Source organism: Malania oleifera, chromosome 1 (genome assembly GCF_029873635.1).
Source record: "Malania oleifera isolate guangnan ecotype guangnan chromosome 1, ASM2987363v1, whole genome shotgun sequence".
Classification (NCBI taxonomy): domain Eukaryota; kingdom Viridiplantae; phylum Streptophyta; class Magnoliopsida; order Santalales; family Ximeniaceae; genus Malania; species Malania oleifera.
Window position 1 is genome coordinate 132,174,065 of NC_080417.1, and position 15,614 is coordinate 132,189,678.

The 15,614-nt window shown below is 39.2% G+C and overlaps 1 protein-coding gene across 1 annotated transcript; it reads left to right on the forward strand.

The window, feature by feature from the left end:
- Positions 1–11,592: 11,592 nt before the first annotated feature.
- On the forward strand, positions 11,593–13,150 carry LOC131155017 (UDP-glycosyltransferase 79B3-like). Its single transcript, XM_058107898.1, has one exon. The coding sequence runs from the start codon at positions 11,641–11,643 to the stop codon at positions 13,045–13,047; it is 1,407 nt and encodes a 468-aa protein (XP_057963881.1). The 5' UTR covers positions 11,593–11,640; the 3' UTR covers positions 13,048–13,150.
- Positions 13,151–15,614: the final 2,464 nt, after the last annotated feature.

A 15,614-nucleotide genomic window follows, 5' to 3' on the forward strand; every position in this document is an offset into this window, starting at 1 on the left:
TTCGGCTGAAGAGTGAGACGACACTGACCGTATGTTTTGTATCGTATATACTGGAACTGGATTATGAAAATACTGGAACTGTAACGTGTTATGTTTTATGTCGAAATAACACTTGTATGCCACACACTGAAATAACATGTTTTCTTCCTTACTGAGAGGTGTCTCACCCCGAATATACAAATGCTTTTCAGGTACTTCGAGTAGCCGTCACTAGCATCCTAATGTAACGGGAGCGTGGTTGTCGGTTAGCTGCGTATAGTACTTGTGTAAGTACGGATTTTGTAACTAGGTTGTCATTGTTGGGTTTTGTAGACTCCTTTAGTCATGTATAGACTCCGGTATGGTACATTGTATGTATTAGAAAGGTTATTTCCACTGCGTATGTGATGTGTATGTATGTGTACGTGAATGTGTATAGGGTATACGTGTACCCCACGAGGTCAAACCCTTATCTAGTGTAGTATCATGTATGTTTTAATTGATACAAAGACAAGTTAGGTTACTAAATTCACACCTAGGGCCCATCCGCAGGTTCGGGGCGTGACATCTTGGCATCAGAGCTAACTAGGTTGTTAGGTCTTATAGACTTGGTTAGGTGTAGTTATATGTGCATACCATAGTATAGGATGTAAGAAATAAGTAGAGTATGTCGAGGGTTGTCTTGTTGCTAGATGGGGACTCATTGGTGGTGTTCTATGTTTTTCCTAGAATAACGATTTCAGTAAAATCACAACAAACCATTGATGGTTTCGTGTCGGTGTGGTGGCACAAACCTAGACCCGTAAGAGTAGTACTTAACATGATTAGCTTTCAATGATTGTGTTAACTGTGTATGATATAGGAATTCTAACCAATTCCTATCCTATTTTCAGAATAGAGCCCAAGGATAACAACTTGGAAAGTGGTTCTGAGAGTACTGCGAATGATGAGTCTCCTTCTATGCCTCGGGGTTTGATGAGGCAAGTTATGTAAGAGATCAGGCAAACTGTTAGGAGACGTGAGCATTCTCCTACTACCACGGGTTGTACCATAGAGAGGTTCACCCGCATGCACCCTCTGATGTTTACAAGAGGACCCGATCTGATAGTGGCAGAGAAGTGGGTGCAGAAGACCGAGAAGATATTGGAAGTTTTGCACTGCACTGGTCAATAGAAGGTTCTCTATTCTACTTTTCAGCTGGCTGGAGAAGCTGAAAGATGGTGGACTGTTGTGAGTCTACTTGAGAAGCAGAGAGCTGGTCCATCTGGTATGACTTAGAGTCGCTTCAAGGAGGTCTTTTTTAAAGATACTTCCTAGCTTCCACTCATGATGCAAAGGCTGATGAGTTCTCGAGCCTAACCCAGGGGACCCTGACGATGCAGAGATATGCTGCCAAATATATTGATCTATCTCATTTCGTGCCATGTTTAGTCTCAAACGAGTATGAGAAGACTCAGAGGTTCGAGAAGGGTCTGGGGAAGGACATCCACAGGCTTGTGGGTATGCTGCATATTCGAGAGTTCTCTGTTCTGGTGGATAAAACCACCATAGTCGAGGCTGACCTCCAGAAGGGCGAGGAGGTACACGAACAGAGGAAGAGGTTGGTATCTTCTGGTTCTCAGACTAATCCTCAATAGGGACAGTGGATGAGGAAGAACTATAATTCAGGTTATTACTAGAATACCAAACGGAAGGGTCCTCAGGGGGATCCATCTTCCGCGCAATGCACTAGGTTTCGTAAATGGCATGATGGTGAATGTCGGCCGTTCATGGGTAATTGCTACAACTATGGCAAATCGAGCCACATGTCCCGAAATTGTCAGGCACAGAGGAGCGATGCGCCTGCATCGAGCCAGAACTAGGGAAGTAATCAGGTGCCTCAAGGAAACTATCAGGCAAACATGGCTCCGGCAAGGGTGTACTCGCTTACTCCAGTTGATGCTGAACATGCGGGAAACGTAATGACAAGTACCATGTTATTGCTTTCGAATTGAGTTGTTGTCTTATTTGATTCAAGAGCAACCCATTCTTTTATATCTGCAAGTTTTATGAAATGGTGTGGGACTGAAACCCAAGTGATGGATGAGTGGTTGTCTGTGGCTACACCAACTGGGAGTGTAACAATCTATAGTAAGATGTTAGGAAACTGCCCAGTGGTTATTCAGGGAAGACACCTACCGGGGAACCTAGTAGTGTACGACATGTGTAGATTTGACGTCATACTGGGGATGGATTGGTTATTCTATAATTATGCGATGATTGATTGTCATAGGAAGGTGGTAGTGTTCAGACCTCCTGGGGAGCAGGAGTATGAGTTCATAGGATCGCGTGCACGTTCAACGCCACATATTCTATCAGCTATACGGTGTGGGGCTGAAACCCAAGTGATGGATATGTGGTTGTCTGTGGCTACACCAACTGGGAGTGTAACAATATGTAGTAAGATGTCAGGAAACTGCCCAGTGGTTATTTAGGGAATACTGCTGCCGAGGAACCTAGTAGTGTACGACATGTGTGGATTTGACGTCATACTGGGGATGGACTGGTTATTCTCTAATTATGCGTCGATTGATTGTCGTAAAAAGGTGGTAGTGTTTAAACCTCCTGGGGAGCAGGAGTATGAGTTCGTAGGATCGTGTGTGCATTCAACGCCACAGATTCTATCAGTTATATAGGCGAGAAGGTTACTTTTGGACGGTTGTCGGGGGTACCTAGCTTGTGTGAAGAATTCTCGGAAGACTTAACCGGTTTACCTCCTGATCGTGAAGTGGAGTTCGCTATTGAATTGCTGCCAGGCAAGGCACCGATTTCTAAAGCTCCATACCAGATGGCTCCAGCTGAACTTAGAGAGTTGAGAGAGCAATTGCAGGAACTACTGGATAAGGGCTTTATTAGACCTAGTGTTTCGCCCTGGGGAGCTCAGTATTGTTCGTGAAGAAGAAGGACGGGTCGATGCAAATGTGCATTGATTACCATGAGATCAATAAAGTAATAGTAAATAACCGATACCTGTTGCCTTGTATAGATGATTTGTTTGACCAGCTACAGGGAACGCAAGTGTTTTCAAAGATCAATCTACAGTCAGGGTATCGTGAGGTGAAAGTTAGGACTAAAGATGTTGCGAAGACTGCTTTCTGAACCAAATACGGTCACTACAAGTTTCTGGTCATGCCATTTGGGTTGACTAACGCCTCGACAGTATTTATGGACCTAATGAATAGGGTTTTCCATGAATACCTAGATCAGTTTGTAGTGGTGTTTATCGACGATATTCTGGTATATTCTAAGAGTTCGGAAGAGCACGAGAACCATCTGAGGTCAGTACTTCAGGTACTACAGGAAAGGAGATTGTATGCTAAGCTAAAGAAATGCGAGTTCTGGCTGAATCAGGTTGCGTTTCTAGGCCACGTCAGGTTGAAGGGTGGTATCTCAGTTGATCCTAGTAAGATAGAAGTAGTGGTTGACTGGGTGAAATCGAAGAGTGTGAAGGATGTTCTGAGTTTCCTAGGATTAGCTGGGTATTACCGGCGGTTCGTGGAGGGATTCTCTAAGTTATCTGGCCCTCTGACATGGTTGACAAGGAAGGGTGTGACATTTGATTGGACTAGAGATTGTGAGCAGAGCTTCCAGGAGTTGAAACACTGAGTGGTTACTACTCTAGTTTTAACCATCCCATCTGGGGACGGTGGTTTTGTGATTTACAATGACACATCGCTGAAGGGTTTAGGATATATGCTAATGCAACAAGGGAAAGTAATTGCTTATATTTCTCGGCAACTCAAGGAGTACGAGAAGAATTACCCCACGCATGATCTGGAGTTGGCGGCGGTAGTATATGCATTAAAGATCTAGAGACGCTACTTGTACGGTGAGCAGTGTGAGATCTTCACAGACCACAAGAGCCTCAAATAATTTTTCACGCAGAAGGAGTTAAACATGAGGCAGAGAAGGTGGCTTGAACTGATCAAGGACTACGATTGCACTATTAGCTATCACTCGGGGAAGGCTAACGTGGTAGCTGATGCGTTGAGTCGGAACTCGGAGCATGCAGCAATATCTACAGTTATAGCTCAACATCATATCAGACGAGATCTAAAGAGTCTTGGCATGGAGTTGGTGGATGGTAATCATCAGGCTTTCATTGCTAGCTTGGTGATCCAGCCGACGTTATTTGAGAGGATTAAAGCCACGCAGGCTAGTGATGTGGAGTTAGTTGAGACCGTGGAGAAAGTGTAGCAAGGGTTGGTTGCACATTTTAACATCTCCGAGGGAGGTATGCTGAGGTTTCGGACTAGGCTATGCATTCCAAACAACGAGGGTATAAAGAGGATGATCCTGGAGGAGGTGCATCATTCTTTGTCTACAGTATATCCAGGTAGTACGAAGATGTATTGGGATTTGCGCGAATCTTTCTAGTGGAGTGGCATGAAAATGGAGATTGCTCGATTCGTGGAGCAATGTCTAATGTGTCAGCAGGTGAAAGCTAAGCATCAGAAGCCGACAGGACCGTTGCAGCCATTAAGTATTCCAGAGTGGAAATTGGAGCACATTTTCATGGACTTTGTCACCGGATTGCCACCAGCGTTTCACGAGTAGAATGCAATTTGGGTGATCGTGGACAGGTTGACAAAATCTACTCACTTTGTACCAATGAAGGTTAGCTACTCCTTAAGTAGACTAGCGGATCCATACTTGCAGGAGATATTTAGAATGCACAATAAACATATAGTTTACAATTATATGTATGTTTTAGCTACTTATTTGGGAAAATCTGTTGGGTGAAAATACAAGATTTTTGGGTTATAGTTTTGGGGAAAATTTGGGGTTTCGGGTATCATCTCTATTTCTGTTGGAAAATCGTATGTTGTATAAAACTATAGTATTGAGATGATCATACCTGTATTTTAATAAAACTGTATTCTCAAATTAAAACAATATGATTTGTTGTATACCAAATAAGTGTAGAATGAACTGTTGTATGTAAATGCTCCAGGTTTTGTAAAAGAGCTATGTCGGCTAATTATCGTAAGCTGAGAGGTATAGGAACATGCGTTCCAAATTGTTCCAGGTTTTGTGAAACGCCATGTCTCGGCTAAATACCGTGGGTGAGAGTGTCCGGCTCTATATCCGAGGGTGTGAAATATCAACTGTTTGTTCCGGTTGGTCACCGATGGGTGTGAGTTGATACCATATAGCAACGATATCTCTATGGGACTTTGGCTAATGCCAAGTTATCGGGTGCTCATATTAGCAACGATATCTCTATGGGGCTTTGGCTAATGCCAGGTTATCGGGTGCTCCATGTAATGCGGCCGGTTTCAGCCGAAGAGTGTGACGACACTGACCGTATGTTTTGCATCGTATGTACTAGAACTAGATTGTGAAAATACTATAACTGTATTGTGTTATGTTTTTGTCAAAATAACACTTGTATGTCATACATTGATATAACCCATTTTCTTCCTTATTGAGAGGTGTCTCACCCTGAATATACAAATGTTTTTCAGGTCTTTCGAGTAGCCGTCTCTAGCATCCTAGCGTAACGGGAGCGTGGTTTTCGGTTAGCTGCATATAGTACTTGTGTAAGTACTGATTTTGTAACCAGGTTGTCATTGTTGGGTTTTGTAGACACCCGGGGTACGTACTGTATTTTGGAGCGTAGACTTTGGTCATGTATAAACTATGGTATGGTACATTGTACGTATTAGAAAGGATATTTTCGCTGCATATGTGATGTGTATGTATGTGTATGTGAATGTGTATAGGGTATATGTGTGCCCCACAAGGTCGGACCCTCATTCATTGTAGTGTCATGTATGTTTTAATTGATACAGAGATAGATTAGGTTACTAAATTCACACCTAGGGCCCATCCGCGGGTTTGGGGCATGACACAATCGTACTACAGATAGACAGTTTCCTTGTTTTGATCTAACTGGGTAGGCCAACCGCAGTTAAGTCCAGCCTTTGGGCCGCACAAGCCTGGTCGTGGGGGGAAGCATGACGATGTGAATATCCTCAAGGCAGCCATGAGTTACAAACAAAATGTTTATTTGTTACTGGTGGACACTCATAAGCTAGTTTGTGAAATGAAAATAAGAAATGAAAAAGTGAGTTTAATTACATAAATAATTAGGGTGAAGTAAAACTCTCCGCCTGAGGGCTTACTGAGTAAGGTGAGTGCCCTAATAAGTATTAGTTGTAATCGCACCCGAGTTAATCGGGTAAGATTACAAAGGGTATCAAAGCAGAGGGGTGCTACTTATATGGGCATGTAATCTCCCTTATCCTCGGCAACTTTCATTGATAAATATTGGTTGTATATGTGTAAGTATAAGAAATGGTAACATAGCTTATGAAATTATATTTTATGATTATGAGTACAGATCGGTATACTTTCTCAGATGATGTAATCGCTTAAATGAGTATATTATGATATAACTAAACGCATACTGCTACACACTGTAAATAATTTATTCCGTCTTACTGAGAGGTGTCTCACCCAAATATCTAAACATTTCAGGAAACTGTGACAAACAAGTAGATAGAGGTCTGAGATAGAGGGGATTTTGTACCCTAGTAGATGGGGTAAATGTTTTGTGTTAGGGATATGTTTGTGTAATCCCCTAGGATACGATATGGATTTCTGGGATATATATATATATATATATGGATGTATAGAACTCTGGTTATTTGTATTATGGATGGTTTGTAAATATTGACTTCCGTTGTTAAGTTTTTTTATATGAGATAGACTGTTTACCCAGTATCCATTTCGGTTCAGGTTATGTTAGAATGGTATCAAAGTTTTTGACATGGCAGATGTTTGATTAATATTTATTATTGTTTATTGTGAAAAAAGAAAAAAAATGGTATGAAAATCGGGGCATCATAGGAAGCCTTCGTGGTGTTTATATATATACCATTCTAGGTATATTCTGAAAGAGAAAGATCATTGTATTGTATTGTATTGTATACTTTGAGATTTTCATAGTGAAAACCTTTGTCAATTGCTCGCGTGGATGTAGGCTTTGCCGAACCACGTAAATCTTTGTGTGGATTGTTATTGCTTTCAAATATTGTGTGTGTGTGTGTGTGTGTGTGTTCTAATTTGGTTCTTCATTATTTACTGCGTTTAAATTCCACTGTCCAATCCCAAGTTCTTTCACAACAATTGGTATCAGAGCGTTGTTGTTATGGCATCGGGCACTTCTTCTGCAAAGTTTTACATTGTTAAATTTGATGGGACCAAAAATTTCGGTTTGTGACAAAAGAGAGTGAAAGATTTGCTTATACAACAAGGGATGGTGAAGGTCTTCTATAGTCTTCAACCGGAAGGTATGGATGAGGCAAATTAAAGAGAATTAGAGGCAAAGATTGTTGCTACAATACGATTGTGTCTAGCCGACGTACTCTATCATATCATAGAGGAAGATTCTCCAATGGCAGTTTGGAAAAAGCTTGAAAGTCGGTACATGTCCAATCCCTTACTAACAAATTATTCCTTAAGCAACTTCTTTATTGGCTTAAGATGGTTGATGGTTCGAACTTAAATCAACACATTAATGCATTTAATCAAATCATAAGTGATTTAATGTGTGTTAATGTAAAATTTGAAGAGGATGATTAGGCATTGATGTTACTGAATTCCCTGCCAGCAACTCACACATATGAAAATTTAGTTACCACTCTTACATGGAGGAAAGAGACCCTAAACTTAAAAGAGGTGACAAGTGTCTTGTTGGGATTTCATCAAAGGCTGAAAATATGTGATGAAAACTCACATGGAGAATGACTTGTGGTGAAAGGTAACTATGATCGTGGGAGAGGAAAATTTAGAAATGGATCAAGTTAAAAATCCCGAACTCAATCCAAAAAGAAAAAGGATATCCGATGTTATAAGTGCGGTAAAAAGGGGTACATTAAACCGGAGTGTTCGGATTGGAAGAAAGGAAATGCTGAAAAGCATGAAGAGACTTCAAAATCAACAATTGTAGTTTGAGAAGAAAATTCAGTTTGGAGTGATGGTGATGTACTTTCAGTTTCCTCAGGGTCGGATCGCCTAACAGACTCATGGATTATAAACTCGGCATATTCTTACAACATGGCTCCAAACAAGGAGTGGTTCAGCACTTATAGGTTGGTAAATTCAAGTTCAGTTAGGCAATGATGTTTCTTGTAAAATCATTGGCATTCGAAGTGTTAGAATTAAAATGCTCGATGGTGCTGTGAGAACCTTGAGTAATGTAACACACATTGGAACTACGGTAGAGTCTCATTTCACTTGGCACCTTGGATTGTAATGGATTCAATTACAAGTCCAAAGGTGGGATTATGAAAGTATGAAAAGGTAATCTGACGGTGATGAAAGGGTAAAAGTTAGATAGAAATATTTACATACTGCAAGAAACTACGGTTGTAGGTGGAGCTGCTACCGTAGATACTGAATTTGATGAAACCGTTTTGTGGCATATGTGGCTTGGGCATGTGGGTGAACATGGTATGAAAAAACTTCACAAGAGGAAACTCTTGAAAGGTATGAAAACATGGTATGAAAACTTCACAAGATTTGTATTATTGGGCAACAAAGCAACACAAAATTCAAATTAGCTATTCACAAGACCAAAGGTATTCTTAATCATATACATTCTGATGTTTGGGGTCCGGTTAGAGTAGCATCAAGAGGTGGACATGTTTAGTTTGTGAGTTTTATTGACAACTACTCACGAAAAGTCTGGTATACTTCATGCGGCACGAGTATGAAACATTTGCTAGGTTTAAGTTGTGGAAAGATGAAGTGTAAAATCAAACAGGGAGGAGAATCAAATGCCTCAAGTCATACAATGGGACCGAGTGCGCTAATTCTAGGTTCATGGAGTTTTTTTAGCAGCCGGGTATTAAGAGACATTTCATTATTCGCCGAACACCTCAGCAAAATGGTGTGGCTGAAAGGATGAACCAAACTCTAGCAGAAAGAGTTCGGTGTCTTAGGCTTAATGCGGAGCTACCGAAGAAGTTCTGGATTGAAGCTGTTAGTATGGCTTGTTTCTTGGTAAACCAATCACCAAGGACATCACTAGAGGAGAAAGTGGCAGAAGTGGCAGTAGACTATTTTGGATTGAAGGTATTCAGTTGTCTAACCTATGTTCATGTGTCTAGTGAGAAGAGATCAAAGTTTAACGCAAAGTTTAGACGTTGCATCTTTTTGGGATATCAAAAGGGTGTGAAGGGGTTCAAGCTGTGGGATCCAATAGCAAACAAGGCGGTGATCAGTAAAAATGTAGTTTTCGATGAAAAAGTTATGGTAAAGCGTACTCATAAATTTGATGAATAGAAACAGAAGTCAGATAACTGGAGCAGAGATGAACATATAGTGCATATGGAGTTAGAAGCTCAGGGCAACAACAATGATCTTGGTCCTTTGGTTGTAGGGAGTTCTAGCTCGGGAAACCAACAAGTTGACAATATTCCTATTCGGAGATCCAAACACACTATCAAACCATCGCCAAGGTATGAGTTTGAAGAATTAGTATCTTATGCTTTCATTACCAGTTGCAATGATCCAATTATATTTGAAGAGGTAGTGCACAACCAAAAGAAATGAATGGGTGCAATGATTGAGGAAATGGAATCACTGCATAGGAATTAAACTTTGGAATTGGTGAAACTTCTAGATGAGTAGAGATATGCTTTTCTGAGCATTAACATAGTCATCACAGTGTATGCAATTTTACTCCTACTTTTATGTAATGTAGCTGTTTCCTTAGACTCGAACCCATGCCTAACTGGTCATAAAAGAGTAACCTTATCGTAGATCCAAGTCTGCCCTCCTATTACATATATAAGGCAATGAAGCTTGTTGGAGAAATTGATAATTAAGGTGGGCTAAAAAAAAAAAAACAAACCATCTAAAAAATAGATAAAAATTCATTAATTCAAACTGAATCTAATTCATTTAATAAAAACATATACGATTCATGTATTAATCGAGTCGGATATGAGTTGAAATTTCACCTTTCAATTTTTCACCTAATTTGTCATGAATCATCTTTTATTAGGTTGATAATGTACATTATGACGTGGCTAATCAAAATAGTACACTTGGTATAGAGACTTTCAATTGATGAGGAACATTTATTGCTCAATTTGTTTATTTTTTTTTTTTAAACAGTTATGCTTTTGAATATTATATTTATATGAAATAACATTTAGAATTATGAATTCTTGTCAATTTTTTTGAGAATTATGTTTTAAAAATAGCTATACTTTCTATTTAAATTAATTTATATTTATTTTGAATTTATAACTTTCTTTTAATAATATTATGTTTTCTATTTAATAAATGATTTAGAGTTTACCAAATTAAAAATTCAAACACAATTTCAATTATTATGTCATGGAATAAGTTGGATCAAGTAAAAAATTTATTAAGAATAAAAAATTATCTGCCAACAACTATAAATTATCCAATCTGAATCATCGCTCAACATAAATTATAATTTACTCACCCAATGATCCGTCTAATCCACTAAATTATTTAAATCAAATCATTTTACCAAATCTATCACCAAGTAAGCAGAGCATCTATGATTAGGAAAACTATGGAAGATTGTGCTCGAAGAGGCTACTAGTAGGTGGCACATAGACCCTGAAATGAAAAAAATATTATACATTGAATTGATTGATACTTAACTACTAGCTACCACTCTTGCATTTGGGAACAGTTTTCAAGTGCCTGTCTATTAATCAACCAAATTTGATTTGGTTGATTGTCCAAAATTCAATGGTGAGCGACTTTCAAAAGAAAATTCAATGGAGAGCCAACGTTAACAGCAGCCAAAATTAGTAAACAAGCCTTGACCTCATTCATGAGACTAATGGTGAGCATTCAATTAGTAAAATTAATTCAATTACTTAACCTAAATACTCATTCGATTGGTATGATTAAAAAAATGTCAACTTTTTCTTATCCACTACTTTAAATAATTGCAGTACAATACCTACAAAGTAATGGATAAAAAAGTGATATTTGGATGATAAATTAGCATTTCTTTTAATATTTATATATATATATATATATATATATATATATATAGAATTATTAAGCATTAATATATACTAACGGGTTAATTCAATTAACTGAACACTTTAAATCCTAAACTCAAATCTAAAATCAAAAACTGAAATTCAGTAAAAATAAAAATTGAATGGAATTGAATAAATTTTAACTGAACCTCATGACCAATTTAGTCAATTAATTTGATTTTGACCAAATTATGCTCACCCATACATAAGACAACAGTTTTTTTTTCCCCATTATCAAAAATTTCACTTGGCATTAAGAGCACAGAGAGCAAAAAGGATTTACAGGTCAATTAATAGTATGGCAAAAAAGATTTACAGGTCAATTAATAGCATGGCAAGAAAATCATATACGCTAACAGTTGTAGTGAGGAGCTTTGAAGCTTAACTTCAACTACCAACCCACAAGTGCATTTGCCACAAAAAAACATATGCTCATACGGCTCCCACCTACTTCTCAACCAAAAGTCTCTCTGCACATACATAGCAGGTGTGCATAAATACATCAAAGAAGTAGTGTGGAAGTGTCCCATCTTCACTCACCAGTAGTATCCACCTGCTAGTAACTATCCACCTAAAAATGGCAAGTCCTCCTGCGGCCAAGAGCTCAAAATTGCATGTTGCTATGTTCCCCTGGTTTGCCTTTGGCCACCTTACTCCGTACCTTCATCTTTCGAATGAGCTTGCCAAGAGAGGGTACACAATTTCCTTCCTACTCCCAAAGAGAGCAGAACCTACGATGAAACAAGAAAACCTCAACCCGACCCTCATACGCTTCTTCTCCCTAGATGTTCCCCATGTCGATGGCCTCCCTCCTGGGGCCGAGACTGCATCCGACGTTCCCTTCCCCCTTCACACACACCTAGCCACTGCTTTCGACAAAACCCAAGAACAAGTCCAAACCATTTTAAGCTCTCTCAAGCCCGACATTATTGTCTTCGACCTTGGATTTTGGGTTCCATCCGTTGCTCAAAAGCTTGGGATCAAATCTGTCTACTATGCAGTGCTGTGCGCTGCTGCACACGCGCTCCGTGTAGTCCCTGCTTTAAAGATCGAAAGGGGCTGGACCATGGCAGAGCTAATGCAGATACCACCTGGTTGCCCATATTTACCACTGCGACCACAAGAAGCCTCCCAAGCAACAGTTTTATCACAAGAGTTTGGAAGTGGGATAACCATGTATGAACGCCTAAGCACCAGCATGAGGGAGCGCGATGCCTTGGCCATAAGGACATTTCGTGAAATTGAGGGACCCTTTTGCGATTACCTTGCAGAGCAGTATTCCAAGTCAACTGTGTTGCTAACAGGGCCTATCTTGCCTGAGACACCAGAAGGGCAGCTTAAGGAGAGATGGGCTACATGGCTAAGCAACTTCAACCCAGGTTCCGTAGTGTTCTGTGCATTGGGTAGCCAGATTACACTAGGAAAGGAACAGTTTCAGGAGCTACTTCCGGGTTTTGAGCTATCTGAGTTGCCATTTTTTGTAGTTTTGAGGCCGCCAGAGGGAAGCAAGACGATTGAAGAGGCATTGCCAGAGGGGTTCAAGGAGAGAGTCGAGGGAAAAGGGATGATGCATGGAGGCTGGGTTCAGCAGCCATTGATATTAAAGCACCCGTCCATTGGGTGCTTTGTTAGTCATTGTGGGTTTGGATCCATGTGGGAGTCTTTGTTTAGCGACTGCCAGATAGTATTAGTGCCTCATTTGGGTGATCAGATCATAAATGCTGTGTTAATGGCAGAAGAACTGAAAGCTGCGGTAGAAGTTGAAAGAGAGGAAAATGGAAGGTTCACCAAGGAAAGTGTTTGCAAAGCAATCAAGTCAGTGATGGATGAAGATAGTGAGGTGGGTGGGATGGTCAGGAGAAACCATGCTAAATGGAAGGAGATTATTTCAAGCCAAGACTTGCAAAGGAGATACATCGATACCTTTGTTCAAAGTCTGCAAGATCTATCAGATCAAAAGACATCCATGGCTGGAGACTTCTGAGTTTTGTAGTCCCAAAGTAAATTTAGGGATTTTCCTTCAGTTACAAGTGATTATGTCTTTTGGAGAAGCATTATAATTATTATTATCGGTATCATCATCATCATCATCAGATCCCATCCCAAGTCACATTAGGAGCACCATGTCTGGATTTTGGTCTGGCTGGGTCCCCTTGCTCTTTTTACCACTCTTTCATGTTCTTCAGTAGGTTCTTCCCTTTTGCTAATCAAAAAGGGAAAAATAATTACAAGTCCTTTTTATCCCCTGAACAGCAGAAGGAAGATAATTTCCTCAAAATATAGAATAGGAAAATACAATCTAGGGCAGATATATCCAACCTCAAGCAGCCCAAAAATTATATATCCACAGTCAATATCGCTTTCTAATCATATTAGGATGATGATAGTTGGACCACTGAAATGGAAATTTTAAGTGGATGCCTAGCTGTGAATGAGTTTATACAACTCACAAGGTAGAATCCCTGCATCTAAAAATCTAAATCAACTGTCTGCCTGAGTTGTCCAAAATAGTTTTTTTCATAAAAATAAACAGAAGATACAACCATCTTAAATCTGTCCAAAATTAGTTGTTCTATTTTCCTCAGTTTTAGCTTTCCTGTGGGAATTCTGCTGTTTTGTTGTTAGCTACTGCTTTAAATGTAAAGTGGAGAACAGAAAAAAACAGTGGCAGTTTTATCCGATTTATAAAAACAATTGTTCTAATCATAGCATTATGTAGAAGTTCTTAAATCTAGTATAGCACCCTATCATCTCAGCACAGGAAAGCATTGTAAATTTGCAGCTGTGATTTCTCTCTCCTGTGATCTCTCTCTCTCTCTCTCTCTAGCACCCTATCATCTCAGCACAGGAAAGCATTGTAAATTTGCAACTGTGATCTCTCTCTCTCTCTCTCTCTCTCTCTCTCTCTTGTTGCAATGAGGAATTACTGATCACTATAGCCAAAACACAGCCCTCATAGATGCTAGAGATTGTTCAACATGTCGCTACAAAACTATTTAATTCACTCAGTTTGCTTACTGGAAACCCTCTTTTGATGCTCTGCCATGGAATAGAATTTTCTTAACTTTCTTGTTATGAGGTATGAGCTATCAGAAGAATAACTATGAACTTATAAACTCTCGTGAAAATCTTTTAAAAAACAAAAAATCTTTAAAAAAGGAAAGCATGACTCCTCAAATCAGCACTTTCACACATTATGTTCTACTACATGCCGTGATCATGGAGTTTACAAAAGCATTACACAGGTAAAACAGTCCCCAAACTCCACTTCCCAATGTTGACATCAGTTATCACGGATTCAATCAAAAGATATACCCTAAGTCAAGGCTCTACCTTCTTACTGGCTGTTCTCCACAAACAAAAAGTGGGAGACGTCCTAATGCATAGCTGACAGTTTGATCTCTCCCTCACATCTGCTGCAAGAACATTGACAGTGAAATCACTTAACGTAAGGTAGAGGATGAGGCGAAAGAGCAGCATTGCATCTAGCGACATCAGTTTAGCAATTTGATGAAGACAATAGTCCATCATGGAGAAGAGGGCCAGTCCAGAAGCTCTATTCTTTGGAAAGTAGATTTAGGAAATTATTCTATTTATGAGGGTTGTAAGCAGATTTGAGTTTGAATTTTGAAATTGATTTAAATAGATTTGACTATTTTTGGGATTTACTCACGCGTTCTTGCTGACCATTCAGCATCAATTGTTATCAGAGCCAGGTTAGCCTGCTGTCACCACGACCCCTATTCCACCACCATCACTGCCAGAGTTGCAACACCATTAGTAGCACCACCATCTCTAGCATCATTGTCAACCACTGTCAGACCATCATTGCTGCATCCACTGCCACCCCCCATCGCACAAAGAATCCAATGCCAAGCCTCAAGAGTTCCCAAAATCAAATCCAATCTGTTCCACAAACCTCACACCAAGTTGATCCAGTCAATATTCAGAATTAAATCAAGCTAACACGTGCAATCTTGCATGTTTGCAGCAACACCAGATTGTTTGACTAGTTCTTACCATCACCAAAAGCCAAAGATTTTGTTATCATCTAGCTCCAAAATCATTGGACCCTCATCTCCAACTAACAATCACAAATTCACGGCAGCAACTCTCAACATGCCTATCATCGACTGCAGCTTCTATCCCTTCTCAGCCATGTTTGGAAGAGAAGAAAAAAAAGATAATTTAGGCCTTATTTATTTGTGAAAAATATTTCTTATTTTCCATATTTAAGAAACTATGAAAATGCCACCTTATTTCCCAGTTTTTAAACATTCCTATGGAGAATTTCAAAAACAACAAAACATGTTTTCAACCTTCCTATACAAATGTTATAAAACTAAAGAACAATGTGACATTTTTCTAATTATTTGGAAAATTAAAATTGTAAAATAACCAAAAATAGTTTTTTTTTTTTCCATTTTTAGTTTTTAAGAGAATTACGAAAATACCATCTTTTTTCATGTTTTTTGCATTTATATAGGGAATTTCAAAATAAAATAAAATAAAAGATGTTTCACTGGAAAATAATGTGATATTCTTTTAATT